This window comes from Sycon ciliatum, chromosome 1 (genome assembly GCF_964019385.1).
Source record: "Sycon ciliatum chromosome 1, ocSycCili1.1, whole genome shotgun sequence".
Taxonomy (NCBI): domain Eukaryota; kingdom Metazoa; phylum Porifera; class Calcarea; order Leucosolenida; family Sycettidae; genus Sycon; species Sycon ciliatum.
Genome location: NC_088643.1, coordinates 66,366,314 through 66,387,794, shown reverse-complemented (window position 1 = coordinate 66,387,794; position 21,481 = coordinate 66,366,314). Strand labels below are relative to the sequence as shown.

The window sequence follows — 21,481 nt, the reverse complement described above, 5'->3', positions numbered from 1 at the left end:
GTCCAACGGGCCGGAATTCAAACATTAATTTTATGACTGGCGACGCGACGGAGTACTACTAGTACAGCAGAAGTCAACCACTCCCATCAGTTTTGTGACGTGCAAATGCAGTGTATCATACTAGTACTAGCGTTGCTGCCACAGACAAAATCAAAGTAACCATTGCAGGTGTGCGGCATATCGTGGCATTTCTGCAACAAGATCTGACTATTACCACCCACTGCTCACAAGATTGATATCACATCAATACTGGGTTGCCTATTATCTGCGTGCGAGCGTCTCTCACCTATATCCGATCTTTTTACTAGTAACGTTAGTCGCCCCCGCCATCTCGCCATCTCGCCATCTCGGTTGTGAAGGCGTCGTTTCTCACGGACTGCTGCACCGCACAGCAGCCGGGGACTGACTCAGTAGATCGAAGAAGAACCCAGCAAGAACGCTGTCTTTCAAATCAGAGTTAAGCTGAAGCTGCTGTTCTTACTGTGGTGGAACGGAAGAGCCGGAGACGCTTCTCACGTCCAGGATTTGTGCCGCAATCGCCCTTGCATTAGCCTGCACTAGCAGTAGAGCGGTGTTGTGATCGCTGCTAGAGTTGACCCATTCCGTTGTGATTGATTCGTGGCTGGACCGGCTCCAGACCGCTTGCGTTGCAGTGCAACCGACCATCGTTGCAGGTGAGCTCCGGCACACGCATGTGCATGGTGGCGTGATGGGCTGCGCAAGCAGTGCTCCAACACCCAGCAATGGGCCGTACACAGCCGGAGTACCATCAGCGGCGGCGACCGGACCAGCTGCACCTAACGACCCACGAGCCGCCGGTTACAATGCACAAGTGCAGAAGGAGAACCTACAACACCAGCAGTACCAGGATCGTCTGAGGCAGCAGCAGCAGCAGCAAACCGGACGCGGGCCGCCCCAGCAGCAGCAACAGCATATGCACAACCCACAAGCTAACCGTCAGTCGGGGAGCTCACTGCAGCAGCACCAGCCTCAACAGCAGCAGCTGCCCAGATCCTCCATGTCCAGTACATCGCCGTTGCCCAGTCCGCCTGTGGCCAAGACGGGGCAACCACCACTACCATCACCCCAGTCCGATGTCCCACTGTACAAAGCTCTCTATGATTACCAGGCTGGTACTGACGAGGACTTGTCCTTCAGGAAAGGTGACATCTTACAAATTATCAACAGTACCGACGGAGACTGGTGGTTGGCACGTAAGTCCACCAGTGGCGAGGAGGGATTCGCACCCAGCAACTATGTGGCCAAAATGAAGAGTCTGGAGGCTGAAGAGTAAGTCCTGGAACTAAAATTCCTGTAGTAGAACTAGAAATGCTATACACAACGAGCCCTAGTCTCCCACGACCATGTCCTTAGCATGCACTACAATAGTCATTCATTACACACACACACACACACACACACACACACACACACACACACACACACACACACACACACACACACACACACACACACACACACACACACACACACACACACACACACACACACACACACACACACACACACACACACACACACACACACACACACACACACACACACACACACACACACACACACACACACACACACACACACACACACACACACACACACACACACACACACACACACACACACACACACACACACACACACACACACACACACACACACACACACACACACACACACACACACACACACACACACACACACACACACACACACACACACACACACACACACACACACACACACACACACACACACACACACACACACACACACACACACACACACACACACACACACACACACACACACACACACACACACACACACACACACACACACACACACACACACACACACACACACACACACACACACACACACACACACACACACACACACACACACACACACACACACACACACACACACACACACACACACACACACACACACACACACACACACACACACACACACACACACACACACACACACACACACACACACACACACACACACACACACACACACACACACACACACACACACACACACACACACACACACACACACACACACACACACACACACACACACACACACACACACACACACACACACACACACACACACACACACACACACACACACACACACACACACACACACACACACACACACACACACATGCCCATTCTACCGGCATTACGTTGTACTTTCTATATCAATACAAGGCTTCTTTCTGGTCAAGGGCATGGTGGTTGTAATGACTATTCCAACCGCCGGTATGAGAGTTGGCGCCTGGGCGGACCAAGGGTTTCTTAAATCTTTGCTTGGAATCTACCAAGAGTTACCTAACATGAAAGCAAAGTCTGGGAGCCGGAAAGAGCTTAGTGGCTGCTGATTTCCTGGTAAAAACTGCCGGTGTGCCGTGGGGATGCGAAATGGAGCTTCCTCGAGATTCCTTAACCGCAACGGGATTATCAGTGTCCGCACGGTCACAAACCGTTACCATGGTTACCAGGTTACCTACCTCTGACCATAATGAAGTCTGGGAAGAGGACAGACTCGGGCGGTCAGGGCCGACGCCACACGCACGCACTATCTAGTATTTACCCAGCTTTCATGGAATGGCCGGGGTGTGGAAGTACTAATATTACTGCTAACAAGCTATCTCCCCACATGTACACTCCTGAATAGAGTCTCTCCTTCCCAAACTGTTCTTCTTGTCCAGTAAGAACTACTGTATGAAAATTAATAGTAACACTGTTGTTGATTTGTTGCTAGCGGAATGTAGCTGAAACAACCAGAATTAATTTATGTCGCAGATTGGAGCTAGAGATGCATCCTCCTAAGTCCTATGGTACCGAGATCGGGCATGGGGAAATGATCGACCATGTAGCCGATCTGGGGCCTTACCACCATGAACTGGCTGCACTCGGGCCTAACGACTCCGTATGAAAATTAATACATGACCGTAGAACTACAATCTAGAACAAGATGTTAGTACAGTAATACAATGTTTGTGTTCTCAGCGGGTTTGCGACCAGCTAGCCGCGTCAGAGTCTTGTTTTTATGAAAGTTGAAACCATTCTTCTGGGCACCCTTGTCCTTGGGCTTGGTGTATGCGGGCTTCAACTACTGATAGTGCATTAGTGTAACACGGCGACACGTGTGGTGTTCGGCTCGCACGTCTGGTGTGTGGTTTGTAGTGGTGGTTGGCTAGACGAGTAGTTTTGCTTTGTGCTTGCTGCCCATCGAACGCGCAAGGTGCTGCGAGCCATTGTGTCAGCCATGTCCTGGGCGATAACTGTTTCCGGGCAGACCGGAAGGTGCCGTGATGCCCTCTGAAGGAGTGTAGAGTCTACGTGAAGTTGAGCAGTCCTACGCAGTCACCTAGTTCTCGGGATGAGGTGTCGTGCAGCGTAAAAAAGAGCCAGTGAATCCAGTGCGTCGATGATGTAGCGATTACGATGAACGAGCACCGGTGGAAGTTTAGGGGTTTTACACAACACTCGCAATGGGCCAACACGGTCGAGTATCCGAAATGCTAGCAGCTAGCTATGGACGAGCGCCTGACCCATGCACTGCATTTATCGTTAGCGCAAGCAGTTCATCGACGCCAACATCCCCTGTGCGCGGCATGTTTTCACTTCGTCTTTTCCGTGCAGCGCAGAGTCGATCATCAGGCACTAGCAATAGTCAAGCCAAGGCGCGTGCGTAGATCTACACTGCCTGGGTCTTTCTCTCGACTCTAGCCAGAACAAAGGTCTGCAGTAGAATGCTTGCCCAGAAAACTGAGTCCACGCAAAGCGTTGAGTAGAGACCGAGGAGATGATGGACTGTTGCAAGTTCTGGAAAAGCAGCCGGCGAAGGTCATGGTCAGCTGAGCGAGCGCCCTCGAAACGAAAAGCTCGGCCTCCACGTCCGCCGCCAGTGTCGACGTCGGAGGAGCGGATCCGCGGTCGTGCGCGACCATCACATCAGCGCCATTCGCTGCTGATGCTTCCGCAGAGGTGTCGCTGCTCTCCGCCTCGCTTACCGGCTGGTGGTGGCGGGGACCTGGACGCGGTGGATGTTCACCAACTGTCAAGCGCCACGTCGAAGCTCTCCATCAGCAGTGGAGGCGGGCATCGAGGAGGAGGAGTGGGAGGTAGCAGTGGTGCTATTAGTTCAGCAGGAGGAGGAGTACTGTCGACGAGTAGATCGACCTCGGGCTCAGTAAGTGGTGGTGGACATGTACAGAATGGAGGTGTAGCGCGTGGTACAGAGCATTCCCTACACGGCAACCACCTAGCTGTCCACAGCAACACCAGCTCTGGCAGTGTTAGCACACAGCACTATCCTGCGCACAGACTATCACCCAGCAGATGGGGAGTGCAGGAGTCGAGGAGTACAGAGCCACTGGTGGCCAATGGAGAGCGACCGTCCAGCATTACACCAGCAGGTGACCAGTCTGGTCAGCAGGGAGTCAGCATGCCCAGGGCAGTGGTGGCTATTGGTGGACAACAGTCGCTGCACGCCATGCAGCAACACAGAGGCGGTGCTGCTGCTGCCGCTGCTGCTGTTGCTGGTGATGCTGGTAGCAGTGATGACGGTGGACATCGGTATCCCAATGGAATGTCCGTCCCTTACCTAACCTCTGGCTACACACCTGCACCTCTTGTGACCTACAGGGAAAGGTATGATCCTGTCAGTCACTGCTCTGTGATCTGTGAGTTTCCTTTTGGGGCATTGCACGCTACAAATCTGACCGATACATGATTGGAGCTGACGTGTTGGAGTATGGTGTCACGGCCACAGCCTAAGGCACCTGGGGGGACATGAGCGTGATTTTGTTTGTTCCCGGAGCTAAGCAAAAAAGAGATGTTAGGGGTCGTCCGTAATTATCGAAAAATTAAAAAATCCGTCTTCGTGCAAAATTGTCTCTGACCCACCCACCCAACTCCCATTTTTTTCCCATTAATTTTTTGATTTTTACCGATGCCCAGCTCGAAAATAAGAACTCCTGAGTCCTGACCCCATGTTCACTGATTGCACCTACATGTACATGTACATGTATGTCAAGTACTAGTAGCTAAGTAAAGTGAGGAGGTCTACCGACGGCCATGCGCGTCCTACAACTACAAAAGAGTCATGTACCGGTATATCATACTGGTGTTCGCGATCCTACACTACGTCTACAGTGCACTACATGTCAGTACAACAAGTGTATGAAAGTCACTGACGAAAAAAAAAGTACGAAAAATCGAAAAATTAAATTCCGCCAGCGCTCTTGACCACCCACCCCCTTTCTGCCTGAGGACGGATTTTTTAATTTTTCGAAAAATACGGACGACCCCTTACGTAGTTTATAGCGTCTGGCGTATCCAGGGTCCTTGTCGCTTTATTTCGTATATTTGTGTGTGTGTGTGTGTGTGTGTGTGTGTGTGTGTAAATTTGTAAGTGTGGTATGTGTGTGGGGGGGGGGGGGCAGTCATCTCGCGTGACTCGTCATGTGGCCGATCACGTCAGCAACCAAAAGTATTTTCAGCATGAGCAGAGCAGAAAACATACATACTAGGTGCACGCGCTGGTGCATGTCACATGAATGATCATGCGAGAGGCCAAGAACCTTAGAATACGTGTCAGCACCGGCTTGTGTCTAGCGAGTGTTTGGTAAGCCCAAAGGGCCGGTGGGAGGTCACACGTACCACATGTGAAGCGAGAGAGCTGCCTGTGCAGGGCTCTCGCTAGGCTTGGTCTTTACCCAGGTTATCAGGTGTGTTAAATACAAACTGATAGGAACGTCTTTTCAACGCGGATTACAGGTACATCTCTTGCACCATTAAATGCAAAGGCGCAGGTAAAGACCAAAAATAGTGAGGGCCCTGAGCTAGGAGCTCTCTCATCTTGTCTGTACGATATGCTAGTCGTGGACTGCATAGTATGGTTCTGTGGCGTGATAAAAACAGTCCATGGTTCTGATACACATAAAGATCCTTGTGTTGCGCTTCCACGGCCTAGTGGATGAGCAGTGACAGCATCACTCTACTCTGTAGCTGTGTGCTTGGGTAAGCCATGCTGCTGGCCTTTGACATGTTGCAAACCATGAGCAAAAATGCTACCAAACTGTTCGGTGACGTAACAATGATGATAAATTCAGTCACATGCATGAAGCCACACGGCTGTGTGCGTGTGGTCGCTACCATGCTAAGTTAGTTACAGGCTGTGACTGATGTCTCATGAAACACCCAGTGCATGATCACCCAGTGCATGATCACCCAGTGCATGAAACACCCAGTGCATGATCACCCAGTGCATGATCACCCAGTGCATGATCACCCAGTGCATGATCACCCAGTGCATGATCACCCAGTGCATGAAACACCCAGTGCATGAAACACCCAGTGCATGAAACACCCAGTGCATGAAACACCCAGTGCATGATCACCCAGTGCATGATCACCCAGTGCATGATCACCCAGTGCATGATCACCCAGTGCATGATCACCCAGTGCATGAAACTAACTTGAAGCTACAGCATGAACAGCCGCTTGTCTCCTGCAGTATTCATGCAATGATTATTACAGATTGTGATTGGCTATGATGAGTGACACTCGTACTCCTGTGTCTTCTATAATCTTGTCTGCGTTTAGCTGGTTCTTTGGTCCGGTGAAGAGACAGGATGCAGAGCGGCACCTGACAAATTACGGACGCCCGGGTTCCTTTATTGTCCGCCAATCAGAAAGCCAGGGGAACTCGTACTCATTGTCTCTGCGCGACAACGAGGCCATTCGCCACTACCGTATTCGCATGCTGGACGATGGCTCCGGCATGTTCATCTCCAAGCAGTTCACGTTCCACACGCTGCAGGAGCTTGTGGCGTTCTACGGAACAGAAGCGTATGGCCTGGCATTCCGTTTGATTGAGGTAAGCAGTGGTGCATGCATTGATCGTGTTATACAGCTCTGCATTGGGCTTAATGTTGCTGCTTGCCCTGTGCTCTGCCTCATTGTCCTCCTACTGGGCCTTGATCAAACAAGGTGTCTGTAGCTATCTGGATGTGTGCTTGCAGGTGCATACACCATAGGGTTTACCCATTGTGCATGAACCCATTTTTACCCTTGGGATTCGCATGAAACTTCAAGTTTAGTCCTCAATGACTGTTTGTCATTGGCGAAATAATGTTTGCCTAGAATATTTGATAGAATTTCAACAGAGATCACTGGAAGCGTTTTGTTACGAGTACCTGATTTGCAAGTACATGGTTGTATTGCTGTTGTGGAGCCATATACGAAGTATGCATCAGATATGGAGCACTCTGGTTTGCATGGTCCATGCCACCTTTCTTAGCTGATAGTGAAGCATGTACTAGAACTGCCCTATTTTTGTATTTACGCGATTGTGGTCCCTGTTTCTACCCTGCAGCCTTGTCCCACCTCCAAACCGGCTCTGACAAGCCTAAGCCATTCCATGCGTGATCAGTGGGAGATCCCGAGGAACACACTTAGCATGGTCAAGAAGCTGGGTGCTGGTCAGTTTGGTGAGGTAAGTCACTATAGCCTTAAGCTCTTGATCATGCATGCTGGGAAGAAAGGGGCAAGTTGGTGCTGGTGGTTAAGGATGGTGAACTGTCACGGCATGAAACTTGTAACGAAAGTTCGGAAGGGAGTATTTTTCCCACCAGCCATTTCTACCAATCTCATCCGGTACTCTCTGTTGGAGGGTGCAGACAAGAAAGCATCACACATTCAGCAGCATCTGCCTATTTTGGTCCTGACGGGAGGGCCATGCATGGATGTATGCAGATATGCACAGTCACGGAGAGCTGAGGTCTGTAGATTCACCATACCTCCTAGTGGATGTGCACGACGTACACAGTCAATATACAGAGAGAATACCACCGGGGCCTAGGGACTCATAGTCACATCACTTAGACCAATAGTACCGGCCGAGTAGCTGAGCCGGGCCCAGCTATTCATTTTTAATCAGCCCAAACTTGCCTATCATAGTGGAGTTGAGGCCAAAGAGATCAGAGATCAAAATCAAATATGGTTCCTACATAGTTCTCTAGATTTGCTTCTGTAGACTGCCGTTGCATGGTCCTTTTTGTAACCCTGTGTAACTTGAAGGAGTTTTTGCGGAATAGTTTTGGTTGATTGCTGACTGAATGCTGCAGGTATGGGAAGGCACATGGAACAACACGACTCGCGTTGCCATCAAGACGCTGAAGCCCGGCACGATGACGCCCAGCGAGTTCCTCCAGGAGGCGGCCATCATGAAGAAACTGCAGCACCCTCGCCTCATTCAGCTCTACGCCGTGTGCTCGCAGGAAGAACCCATTTATATTGTCACTGAGCTCATGGAGGGTGGGGCGCTACTGAAATTTCTCCAAGACGATGCTGGCCAGAATTTGAAGGCCAACCACCTTGTTGATATGGGTGCTCAGGTAAGCTCTAATAGCGAACATTGCTTCTTGTCAGCAGTAGCAAGTTTGGCCCAGTTCCAGTATGCTTTGACTTCATCTGTCCGTCAAAAATTAGGTACTTTAAGTTCCTTTTGCCAGAAAAATATACCTGCTCACCTGTGATGACGGATGATGTGTATTGTTATACGTATCCTCTCAGGTGGCTAGTGGAATGGCATATTTGGAGGCACAGGGTTATCTGCATCGTGATCTGGCTGCACGCAATGTGCTCAAAGGACATGGCAACATAGTCAAGGTAAGCCAATATCCTTTTTCCTTCCCCTGTCAACAGTAATGCTATGCCATGCAGAGGGGACACAGTCTTTACTTAAAACTAGTCACTTTCGTGTTGAATTTTATGTCTGTGCTCCTGTTCCCAGCTAATAGTAATAAAGAGATTAAGATGCACTTGACCTGAAGGCTAACACCCGTGCGTCTACATACTTGGGTTCAGAAATCGCACAGCTCGGATTTGATATTCTAGCAACACAGTACATGTACTTGGACGCATGTGCGTGTGCACACATGAGAGTACCCTCGCACATGTGTGGCCCTTTCAGGTGCCATGGCGTTGCGGGGATTACACCCGATACACACGTCCACCAAACCCATGTGGTGTGCATCGCAATCTCTCCCTACATGTATGTGTCTGCTGCTACTCGGCAATATCGTTCTCTTACCTGCGTCATGTCATCGCACTCTCACTCTCGCACACACGCAAATACACTCACTCACTCTCTCTCTCTCTCTCTCTCTCTCTCTCTCTTTCTCTCTCTCTCTCTCTCTCTCTCTGTGTCTCTCTCTCCCCCGTACACAGGTTGGTGACTTTGGCCTGTCTCGCCTGGTAAGAGATGATGAGTACACTGCCAGGGAAGGTGCCAAGTTCCCCATCAAGTGGACTGCTCCGGAAGCATGCCTCTTCAACATCTTCACGATCAAGTCGGATGTCTGGTCATATGGTGTGTTCTTGTATGAGCTGGTCACTTATGGACGCACGCCATACCCAACGATGACCAATGCTGAAGTTCTTGCTCAGGTAAGGACACTGGTCTTACGTACATCTACATTCTGACAATTATTTATGGGAGACGTAACTGATGGTTACTAAAGTAACATCAGTTACCTACACAGCAATCCTCCGCATTGGAGCATCGTGCTGCTGTGTGGTAAATATACAGCAGATGCTGTAGTGAGTATTGTCTTGCAATTTCTGCGATGGAGATCCTAGCAGTCACTTGAGTGTGGGATGTAAACTATACCCTGGGCCTGAGTTTGGCTTAACAGCTTATTAGTTTTCCGCAACGCGTCCAATTTCGCACTTCAAGATGCAAACAAATAATGAGCTGGGAGGAGGGGGGGGGGGGGTGGTACAGTGCAGCTTACACGTGGATGCGGATATTACCCTGGGAGAGCGCTAATCACCATTGCATGATGCTGCACATGCTTCATGGAGTCATGTTCCTTACATACAAGTATTGCTTGTAGTTTGGAAATCCATGTGCATGTATATGATTGTAACGTTACTTGAAAGTACAGGGTATGCACAATGTACTGCGAGGGGCAATGATGTGTCCAAGCGCAGGCCATGTTTTTCTCGTCCCCTTTTTTGCACCTTGGGTTTATTCTGTGTGCTATTGCAATCCCGCGGTAACACGTCATGTTCTTGTGACTGTCTTGTGGTGTGTACTGTGTGTGTGTGTAGGTCGAGCGAGGCTACCGTATGCCCAAGCCAGCAACCTGCACTGATGCACTCTACACGCTGATGCTCGACTGCTGGAAAAAAGACGAGGCGGAGAGGCCAACATTCGAGGCAATCGAATATCGCATGGAAGATTTGTTTGTCAGTGAGGGAAAGAGCTACCTTGAGGCCGACCAGGTGGCGTGAATAATCTGAGACCGATATCAGGCGGTGTGTGCCCGACTATAGTGATGCAGAGCATTGCTGCAGGTCATGTGGAACGTTGCAACAGGCATCCTTGAATTAAGAACTAATCCATGTGCCACTCTATACCAATAATTCAAATGTTCCATAATGCAAAAAGGTCAGTTTTGACAGCTTATGGCTCAGTGCACCCCCACCCCACCCCCACCCCCTCCGTTCCAATGAGTGTATCTTGAAGTACATGCATGCCAGAGATTTGCAAAAGTCTGTTTGTTTCATCATTGTCGCAATTTGAAGCAGCACACGTGCGCGATGATAATTATTATCGTACTTTCTACTCATTACTGTTTTCCCCAAGAGTTTGATAGAATCATGCCCAGCTCCATTGGTCAGGCAAATAATGTGTCCTCATTCCTATCCCCGGACATGACAGTTACAGTGTACATGTAGTACAGTCATGTACACTGTACATGACTGTACTTGTATTGAATTAAATTTTATATTTGTACCACTCTAGTCACATCAGCTCGAGCAGTGATGACTGTGTACATATCCCTAGACCACCACCTTGGACTAGTGAGCGGGGAGGGGGGCATTATTTTGATGAACTGGCGTGGAAGCCTGAGCATTTATCGTTTCTTGGCATTTGGTTGCCAATCATTGTTGTTGTTATATTATTATTATTATTGCTGTTCGACCGGCTCTTCCGCGTTTTCAGCCTGAACCACTCTGTTTCATGCCGTCTACACAAACATGTATCTACCACTAAGGCGTTCCCTTGACAAGTAGCAATGCTGCATGCAGTACACTTCGAACCTTACATAATATCTAGTATTTACAACTCTCCCCCCCCCCTCCCCTTGTGCTCTCCCTAAAATATCTTGGGGGGGGGGGGGGGCTCAGTGAGTAACTGTTACTTGTTACTTCACAAGCACATGAATGAAGGAAGGAACGTTCACACACTACAGTTCTGCTCAATGAAATCCAGCCCCGTCACCATGGTCACTCAAGTGTACCGCTGAAATGGCGCCGCGGGTGAGGGAAATACCAGTACATGTTTGTCTCTTTCCCTCAAACTAGTGAACATGTATTACTATTGCCACTATTGGCCATCACCAGATCAGTATGCATACACACGATTCAGATTGTGGTCAAATATCTGTCTTTGACGTTGGGTGAACAATTACATGGTGAAAGAAGTAACACGAGTTGTTACGTCGTTAGTGTCGTTACTGCCATACTGGTAGTTTGCACGGCTAGCTCTAGCTCTGCACTGCTGCGCACTGACTTGACACACATTCACACCCGTACCCGGTGGCTGTGGGTCTGTGGTTTCCTCCCATCTCCGCATGCACCTAGTACAACTACAAGTGTACACGTCGTTCACCATGTTCACGGCGCGACATTTCTTGGCGGTCGATTCAGTGTGATACACCTTTCATGCTTACCGACTGGATCCCCCGACCGTGTGTTGGCTCTGGCCAGGGAACGCTATTTGAAGAAGCACATCTGAGCGGAACAGGTTCACAACGAGAAAAAGTCGTTCATTGTAACGTTGCAGTTCCGTAAACATCAACTCTTGTCAATCCTTGCTTTTGACGAAAGGGTTCTTCGTTTCGACCGCTAGCACTGACACCCACCTCATCATCGTCATCATGGTATGTTGTTTTGGCTGTGGCTCACTTCCTGCTGGCTTTCATCCACTAACTAATTCAGTACGGCGTTGCTTGGTATTCCTGTATGTACTGTGGCTTGAAAGCGAGAAATTCTCAAGCGGCGACTGCAGTGGCGTTTCGGAAGTTCGTTCGTCTCTCCGCTTGTCCCTCACTTATGGCGATACTGTTTTTGTGCCTGCGTTTTGCACTCACCTGGCATGCATGTGTGCTTGTGCTCGATACGTGAACTTGTGCGTATGTGTGTGTGTGTGCGTGTGTGTGCATGTTTTTCGTTGGGGAATATGCAGCGTGAGTGTATTTCCATCCATGTCGGGCAGGCCGGAGTGCAAATTGGTAACGCGTGCTGGGAGTTGTACTGCCTTGAACATGGCATCCAGCCTGACGGACAAATGCCCTCGGACAAGACCATCGGAGGCGGTGACGACTCCTTCAACACCTTCTTCAGCGAGACTGGCGCTGGCAAGCACGTCCCGCGTGCTGTGTTCGTAGACCTGGAGCCAACGGTCATCGGTAAGACCATATTAAATACCGGTATGTATACAAAAAAGTCATGTAATATTACCAGAAGCCGAAGTGAGCATTGGCTGATAGTCACTAGTATAACAACCGAGGTCCCCCGAGGTTTGTATAATTATAATAATAGTGAAAGTGCGGTTCCTGGCTGCATGAAAGGTATGGGAGTGAATATCACCGGCCTAGGTATAAGCAATCAATGCAATGACAGTACATAATATTGTAGTCTATCGTTGTACAGTCATGTAGATCTACCTCAGTCCTGTGCCAGTAACTGCTTTTTACAGAACATATAGACCGAGTAAAGAACTTTCCTATTCCCTGACTGCTCAATGTTGCGTTATTGCAACAGCACTAAGGGTAAATGCCCATGCACACTCTCTCAGTCCAACACCACCATCACCCTCCGGTAGGAATTACAAACTATACTTGATGAAGACAGAAGGAGAAGTGGAGAACACAGGGAACAGAGTAGGCATGTAAACAGCACAGGCACGCAACAGTTACCGCTGGTGCATGCGAGGTGCATGTGCGTACGCGAAGGTGTGAAATAGGAAGCGTGGTCAAATTACATATGGATGCACTATGCCAAATATATAGGCACAGGTAGGTGACTGTGCATCTCTCCCCGAAAAAAATGCGAACGGAGGGGCACGAGAAAGTGTGGAGCAAAGGAGAGAGGGAAAGGAACGAGAGCAGGTCTGGAGTGGGTACCAGAGTGAGCATTACTCAGAATGATAGAAGAAAAAAAACATGAAAAGAACACAGCCATAGTTCAAATGGAGCGCACGAAGTAAAGAGTGTTACTGTGTTCAGGTATTGGCAGCATAGCGTTGAGGCGCATGGCGAACACGGTTGGATGGTGGTCTGCGACCGGGTGGCAGAGGCTTAGCAACTCGAGGAGTCTGCGGCACAGGCAGAAGAGGTGGCAGAGTAGAGTTAGCTGGTGGTTGCAGGGCAACATGCACGGGAGCAGGAACATCATACTCAACCTCATACATGGGCTCAATGGAGGAGGGTGAGCGGGAGGGATCAGGGCGTTTGGCTGACGTGGATGGCAACGCACGCATGTGGCGACGATTTCGGAGGACAGATGACCCAGGAGTGAAATAGTCCACAACAACTAGGTAAGTGGATCCTTTGGCTGCACACAGATCACACGCGATCTTTGACCATGGAAGAGATGGGAACTCGGACGAGATGAGCGGCTCGGCTGGGTTAGGACGGGCCTTGGCACAGGTGGCACAAGACATCACATACGACTCAATGTCCGTAGACATACCAGGCCACCACATCACAGCACACGCACGAGCACGACACTTACCAACGCCTTGATGACCCTCGTGAGCACTGCCAAGGGCAGCGTTGCGCTGGGATGCAGGGATGATGACACGTTGGCCACGGAAGAGGAGAATGGAGAATTGTGCAATTTGACTGAGGATTGGGAGAACTAGAAATGAACTTGAAAATGAGTTCAAGTTCTCCCAATCTTGCATCTGCAGTTTAAATTAAAGCGCCAGCATATCGAGTGTGCCGACTGCATCTCTTACACACTAGTACTGACTATAGTGTGTGTTGTAAACCCTTTGCCTCACAGATGAGGTACGTACCGGTACATACCGCCAGCTGTTCCACCCTGAGCAGTTGATCACGGGCAAGGAGGATGCAGCCAACAACTACGCACGTGGGCACTACACCATCGGCAAGGAGATCATTGACCTTGTCCTGGATCGTATCCGTAAGCTGGTAAGTGATCATTGACCTTGTCCTGGGTCGTATCCGTAAGCTGGTAAGTACTGCACACGGAGATTAGGTTTTGTGAACTGAGCAGAGATAGTGATCGGAGGATGGTGACAAACGACTTTCTGCTGCCAATATGTAGCGTCTCACCCCGTATCTACGATTCTTCTCGGAAAGCACTTTTCTTATGTAAGCATGGCTTCAAACAGGCGATCGGTTTAGGAATGGTGATTTATGCGATGCTTGGATGTTGATTACACTTTATGTGGGCACTTACGCTAATCCCCATTTCGGGATGTTAAAAAATCTCAAATCCTAGAAATTCCGTATGGATGGAATGTTAGCTTCATCAAACCGTGCCACAGTCTGCTAAACAACAGAAGAAGTGTAGATAGATACGAGATCAGTACATGTGCAACCATATGCGGCTAAGATGTGAAATCCTGGCAGAAGCAGCAGCTAAATGTTATGGAGCTAAGCTACACTGCACGGTTAGCTCATGGTCTACTGCCTGTTCACTTTGCACAGGCGGACCAGTGTACTGGACTACAAGGCTTTCTCATTTTCCACTCTTTTGGCGGTGGCACTGGATCCGGCTTCTCGTCACTGCTCATGGAACGTCTGTCTGTTGACTACGGAAAGAAGAGCAAGCTGGAGTTTGCCATCTACCCTGCGCCGCAGGTAAGTGTAACTGCTTTACCCGTGCTGATTGTACTGCGTCCTTGCGGCATACAAGGAAGCCAGCTGTACTGCTCTATGCACTCGGGCCATTGTACATCTGCGGCCGAGAATCAGTACTATGCACACAGAGACACTCGGCACGTTGATGTGCTGAAACTCTATACTTGAAGTGACACGTGTTGTGACTACTGGACTGGAGGCATGTCTGTTGTCAATGCTTTTCTCTCTCCCTCGTACTTCTCAATGTAACATAACTGACCGAACATAACTGGCCGAGCAACAACAATAATTATGATCCAGGAAAAAATAATGATCTGACGTGACTAAGAGACTACACGGTGTGCTGAGTTTTACCATTACATGACCTGTGCAATACGAGCCGATTTGCGGTGATGCCCGCAGGCTGGTAGATACATGTACACTATTCCGTACACCTTACCTGAACTCCGATGCTTGTGTATATACCTTGGCCAGGTCTCTACTGCAGTAGTAGAACCGTACAACAGTGTGCTGACCACTCACACCACACTGGAGCACTCCGACTGTGCATTCATGGTGGACAATGAAGCTATCTACGATATCTGCCGGCGCAATCTGGACGTAGAACGGCCGACGTACACCAATCTGAATCGCCTCATTGCCCAGATTGTCTCCTCCATCACTGGTAGGTTGTGATCTGATGGCATAGTAATTGGATTATATCAACAGAGCTTTGCACAAATCGTGAGGTATCTCTCCCCCACCCCGAAAGACACTGGGAGCCGGCGTGGACACAACTAATGGTAATGGCCATGCCTGCAGTTGTGTTTATGAATGTGGATTGGAGGTACTAATACGTAAGGTTGATTGAGTTGAAACAGGAATGTAATAAAAGTAATAAAATTGCCTGCACCACTGGAACTCGAACCAGGGACCCTCGCTAATGCCATAGTAATGGCCAGTGAAGCTCCAACCACTAAGCTGTGGTGTCGTCGTTGATGATACTTCTTCTTTGTTTCATAGTTCGTGTTGGATTGAGGATACAAGCTCACATAGGCCTTCTTCATGCAGTACAGTAAGATCGGGCGCCGAAGAACACCTCGCCGAAGAACACCCAGGCTGGAAAACCGGCAAAATTTAAGAACAGTCCAGGCTAGAATTATCAGATTTAAGAACACTAGATCTACATTGTACGTAGATCTACATTGTACATGTATGGGAGGTGAGTACATGTCATGTACACATGTAAACAGTAACTGCTACATGTACAGTCATTCCCATTTACGACATCCACTAGTTTAGAAGTACATGTACATGACAAACGTCATGACGTCACTCGACTCGCCGCGCGCGTGTGAATAAGAACGGTCTGGCTAGAATCAAAAATTTAAGAACTTTCCTAGGCTGCGCTCGAGCCCCTGCGTTCTTCGGCGCCCGATCTTACTGTACTACTGCAAGGCTCTTGGGAGCATGGTGAAGTTAATGACTTGGATGTGAATCTTATCACTGTCTGCATGTAATGCTTTGGCTGGTGTTGCTCATCCAACTGCCTACATGGGTGTTTGTTGACTCTGCAGCCTCGCTTCGTTTCGACGGAGCCCTCAACGTGGACTTGACTGAGTTTCAAACAAACCTTGTCCCGTACCCACGTATCCACTTTCCCCTTGCAACATATGCGCCGGTCATCTCTGCAGAAAAGGCCTATCACGAACAGCTCACTGTCGCCGAGATAACCAACGCTTGCTTTGAGCCGGCCAATCAGATGGTGAAGTGCGACCCTCGGCACGGCAAGTACATGGCTTGTTGTCTGCTGTACCGCGGCGATGTGGTGCCCAAGGACGTCAACGCAGCCATTGCCACCATCAAGACCAAGCGCACCATTCAGTTTGTTGACTGGTGTCCAACAGGATTCAAGGTGATTGTAGTTAACAGGATGATGCCACACATGACGTGCATGTACCCATGATGCCAACATGTGTGTATATTGCACAACGTGCAGCATGGAAGGATAGCTAGAAAGCACATTGAGCAATTCATGTCCTCACTCTTTCTTCCTCAAGGTCTGTGTGCTGCAGGAGTGGAGGAAGAAAATGCAGACCATTGCATGTACTCGCCCCGCACTGGCATAGCAGTAGTAGGAATGCTTTGTCTTCTGTCTCTCCTCCGAGTGTAGATGTGTAGCTCTGTTTGTGGTGTTTGTGTTGTTTGTGGCGCTTTTTGTGTATTTTTCGCTTTTTGTGTATTTTTCTCATCCCAGGTCGGCATCAACTACCAGCCACCAACTGTTGTACCCGGTGGTGACTTGGCCAAGGTACAGCGTGCCGTCTGCATGTTGTCCAACACCACTGCCATTGCCGAGGCATGGGCTCGTCTGGATCACAAGTTTGATCTGATGTACGCGAAACGTGCCTTCGTCCATTGGTACGTCGGCGAGGGCATGGAGGAAGGAGAGTTCTCCGAGGCGCGCGAAGATCTTGCAGCCCTTGAGAAGGACTATGAAGAGGTCGGCGTTGACACAGCGGATGGAGAGTTGCAGGAAGATCCAGGTGAAGATGACGCTGCATAGAGTATACAACCACTCACACCGATGTGAATGCGTGCATCCGTAGATAGCAGCTGGTTTGCTGTTTACTTGATCCTTTTTGCACTTTCCTTTTCAGCACCACTTCACAATACCAAAAGGAACTTGTCAACGAAAAATATAATCGTCATGTAACCCAGGTCTGCTTTCTGGAAAGGCAAGCACTACGCTTTCATTATAATATTTTTCTTCAACATTGTGCCATCCTCAACATGATGATGGCTGTATGCATCCGTATATGTCAATTGTCCCGATTTCCCCCAGCTGGTGTTGGCAAGCTTGAGATTTAGACTATTGGATGAATCCCCGTGCTCTATTTTTATTCTTGGGCTGTAAAAGCCTGTTCACGAGAGCCTGGACCCAGCCCCCTGCTTCTTCTATGTGGATGTGAAGGTGAGTCTTTTCATAGACCCAAGTCTCCTCTTCTTTGAAGAGATTGGAAACCCTACATAAGAGTATTTGTCACAATATCAAATAATTTTCGAATTCTATCCCAACCTGCACTGGCTGCAGTGCTATCTGCGAGACCTGCAGGTAGGTGTGTGTGTGTGTGTGTGTGTGTGTGTGTGTGTGTGTGTGTGTGTGTGTGTGTGTGTGTGTGTGTGTGTGTGTGTGTGTCAGCTAGTTCGGTTGATGGGTACACTTATGCCTGATTCACGGTGTTGGGTCTGTTGCCAACGGGCTCGGCTGCTTGAAGGTGTAATGTTGTACCTGCCACCTTTGTTGGTTCCAGGGTTCATATACTTTCGAAGTATACATACCTGTTAACCATGGACTGCTTCTGGCTAGTATAACTCTTGTGTAATCAATGGTGCTAGTGAAGCTTATATCAGATCCACTCTGATTTAGCCACCCACACTAGACTAGTAGCAAGTATTACCTTCACTTGGGGCAGGGGTAACTGCAGTTGGATCCCTGGACGGATACCCTGATGCCGTCAATCCTTTTTCTGCACCTTGTCCTCACCCACTTACCGAGGTGTGGTGAGCCCATAAGTGGGATAATTTCCAAGTCCACCCAGAGTTTTGGGGATTTCAGGGGGTGTCGGCCGTTGGGCGGTTCAATAGCCATTGAGTCATCTTTCCAAGATTCCTTTTGAGTCTCTCTCCCCTCTCCCGGGGAGACCCACGTGACCAGTTTTGGCAGTGAGCAACAAGTACAAGTGTGTGTGTGTGTGTGTGTGTGTTGTTTGTGGGGGTGGTGGTAGGATGATGCCGGCAAATATTTCACTCCAGAGGGAGCACACGACATTTAGTAGAATTATTTGCTGGCTGTACTGCAGCTGAGCTCGGTTAGCTAGCACCCCTCACAGCTCAGTTTTGTCATTGTCTTTTCCGGTGCGTCTTTCTTGCTGGTCCATGGTGGAGAATGTGTCATTTGTAAATAATAAGTGTAGGATTTAGCAACATAGCCTGTAAGGTACAAACACAATAGCGAGAGTTCCCAGATTGCCTAGAGTGCTCAACACCACAAGGATGGAGCATTACCACAAAGGCAGAAGAGAACAGAGACAGCCGGCTAGGTCATTGTTGTAACGCTGCGTTTCATGCACATAGCAAAGCTAAGGCAATCCTCAGACAACTGACTCAGTTGTCTGAGGATTGCCTTAGCTTTGCTATGTGCATGAAACGCAGCGTTACAACAATGCCCTAGCCGGCTGTCTCTGTTCTCTTCTGCCTTTGTAGCCTGTAAGGCAGGCGCGTGCGCCGGTGCCCTTCAAGGGGGGGGGGTTCCGGGGGACCTTGGCCCCGGGAAAAATTTCAAAAAATGAAGCAAAATCCTGCATTTTGAGCGAAAAAAAGGGGGGTTCCGGGCACCCAGGAACCCGTACGGCGCATGCGCCTGTAAGGTATGTGTAGTATGCAGTTTATGCGTGAAGCGCTACCTGGTGTACCAGCCGGCTGTGTAAGATACCTAGTACCTACCACCACTGGCACTAGCCATGTATCGACCAGGCACCATGATGCTGGAACTCATTGTGCTGGTGCTGGGAAGGAGAGCTCAGTGCCGCGGCCAGGCTAGAGAGGTTCTGCTATACGTGAAACGTAGAGAAATCACGTAGAGAGCAGGTGTCTGGGTTAGAGTCTACGGCTTCGCGTGTTTTTGGTCCAGATTTCTACGCGGAGATGAGGTTCTCTACGTTGTGGCACACGCAGAGAAAATGCGTACAGATTTGCTGGGTATCGATCAACTGCATGCAGAAAACTGCCAAATATGGAAGGGGAAATTCCCAGTACACATTCCACGTGACTTATCTAGGTGAAACGTAGAGCAGAACAGCATTTCTTTACGTTACGGGAACGCGAAGAAAGTTCGCGTGATTCTTTGCGTCGCGTTCCCAAAACGTAGAGCAGAACCTCCCTAATGTAACTACTGGTCGTGTATCTACTTTACAGCTTTCAGAACTTGTGTGCAAGTGGACAGGCGTTTGTTTATCTCCATTTAGCCGGGCTTGCCTTTACCAACGTACCATTCAAACATGCTTGTTTGTGTTTATTTGACTTCGCACAATAAACGGGAACTGGGCCCAATACCATAAAAGCGAAAGAAGCAGTAAGGGAAAGGCAAGGCAAGAAGAGATTATGAGCCACAACTCAAAATAGCTTAGGATCCAGAAAAAATGCTCAGCCTGGACTGACAGAAACTGGTCAGAGATATGAAGAGAAAGTCTTTTAGCTTGGTCACGCTTGCCAGAGCAATTGGTTGATACAGAAGTGTGCAGTATGTTATTCCTCCAGGAGGAATGACGTAGACTACACTGCACACTTCCATATCAACCAATTTTTCAGAGTCTGCTCCAGAGCCGGGTCAGTACCCGGCGTTGGGGGGGGGACCCACTTGGACAAAGACCACTGGGTCAATTGTGACCCAGCTGGGACTCAATCAGGGAGTCCTAAGATTCCCTGATGTACAATAGTCGCACTTAAATGTACCCGGGACTGACCCGGTTCGGCAAGAGTTGGGACAGGTGCAAATGTACCCGGTTGGTTTGAAATCCAAGAGCGGCAGACACTGCTCCACTGTTCCCGGAATAGAAGGCAAGATGGCATGTACCAGTATCCTAGCCACACATCTATCGTGATTGTAGCTTGTGGATATACCATGATGTACATGTACATGCGTGGTACAGTGCAAAGAGCAAACAAGCCGCAATTCTCCATGGCCAACACTGGCCGTAGAACTAGAAGGGCTTGTGCACTCTAGATACTACCGGTGGTAATACCGTACTCGCGCGATTAGAGCTATCTCTCTCCGAGTCTCTCTCTCTCTCTCGCTCCCCTCTCTCTCTCTCTCTCTCTCTCTCTCTCTCTCTCTCTCTCTCTCTCTCTCTCTCTCTCTCTCTCTCTCTCTCTCTCTCTCTCTCTCTCTCTCTCTCTCTCTCTCTCTCTCTGTTCTTTTGGTAATGTTCTTGTCCATGTCGTTGAACTGGTGCCTGAGTGGTGGTTTCAGGATCATAATCTCAGTTATCGTTGCCGTTTCTGGATCACGTAAATGTGCCACCAGCATTCAAGGAAAAATAGTACCCTCTCTTGCATAGTACCCCATCTGTGATGGACTTTGACAAAACAGTGCCCCGTGAATAGGGCACTTAAGCCTAGTTCACATTCGACGCAACGCCGACGGTACGGGACCTAAGGGCTTGTCGGGAGGGCTGGGGTGAGCTGTAAAATCCTGTATGATTCGTACGACATGACGTGGAGCAGTCCTTGCGACGTTCAACGTCGACCTTGCGACGTTCAACGTCGAACGGCGCGAGTCATAAGGCATGGTCCGTGCCGGGGTGACTTTCGGACCTAATTTCTCGTTTTTCGGACTTCTTTTCAATTATTTCTCCTTGAAAGAAGCGGAATCAAGTTCACAACACCAGTTTTTCCTGAAGACCAAAACAGTAGCCCTGAAAGTTGTGGCATTCAAATAATAGCCCCAGGAAATGATAGAATAATTCGTCTGTCACGCTT

General features: G+C 49.2%; 2 protein-coding genes across 4 annotated transcripts; both read left to right on the top strand.

Annotated features, from left to right (window-relative positions):
- Positions 1 to 201: 201 nt before the first annotated feature.
- LOC135804955 (tyrosine-protein kinase SRK2-like) lies at positions 202 to 11,063 on the top strand. 2 transcript variants are annotated; one of them, XM_065318938.1, is made up of 7 exons: positions 202 to 1,290; positions 6,660 to 6,933; positions 7,432 to 7,551; positions 8,183 to 8,452; positions 8,631 to 8,726; positions 9,288 to 9,506; positions 10,173 to 11,063. In XM_065318938.1, exons 1-7 carry the CDS (start codon positions 710 to 712, stop codon positions 10,353 to 10,355), a joined length of 1,743 nt encoding a protein of 580 aa, XP_065175010.1. In that variant the 5' UTR covers positions 202 to 709; the 3' UTR covers positions 10,356 to 11,063. The 2 variants fall into 2 exon arrangements, with proteins under 2 accessions (XP_065175010.1, XP_065175009.1); XM_065318937.1 differs by lacking the exon at positions 202 to 1,290 and adding an exon at positions 3,770 to 4,703.
- Positions 11,064 to 11,854: 791 nt separating this feature from the next.
- On the top strand, positions 11,855 to 17,881 carry LOC135804957 (tubulin alpha-1C chain). Of its 2 annotated transcripts, XM_065318941.1 has the most exons (7): positions 11,855 to 12,010; positions 12,316 to 12,538; positions 14,139 to 14,287; positions 14,810 to 14,962; positions 15,437 to 15,626; positions 16,519 to 16,856; positions 17,199 to 17,881. In XM_065318941.1, the coding sequence occupies exons 1-7, from the start codon at positions 12,008 to 12,010 to the stop codon at positions 17,505 to 17,507; spliced, it is 1,365 nt and encodes a 454-aa protein (XP_065175013.1). In that variant the 5' UTR covers positions 11,855 to 12,007; the 3' UTR covers positions 17,508 to 17,881. The 2 variants fall into 2 exon arrangements, with proteins under 2 accessions (XP_065175013.1, XP_065175012.1); XM_065318940.1 differs by lacking the exon at positions 11,855 to 12,010 and having other exon boundaries at positions 12,310 to 12,538.
- Positions 17,882 to 21,481: the final 3,600 nt, after the last annotated feature.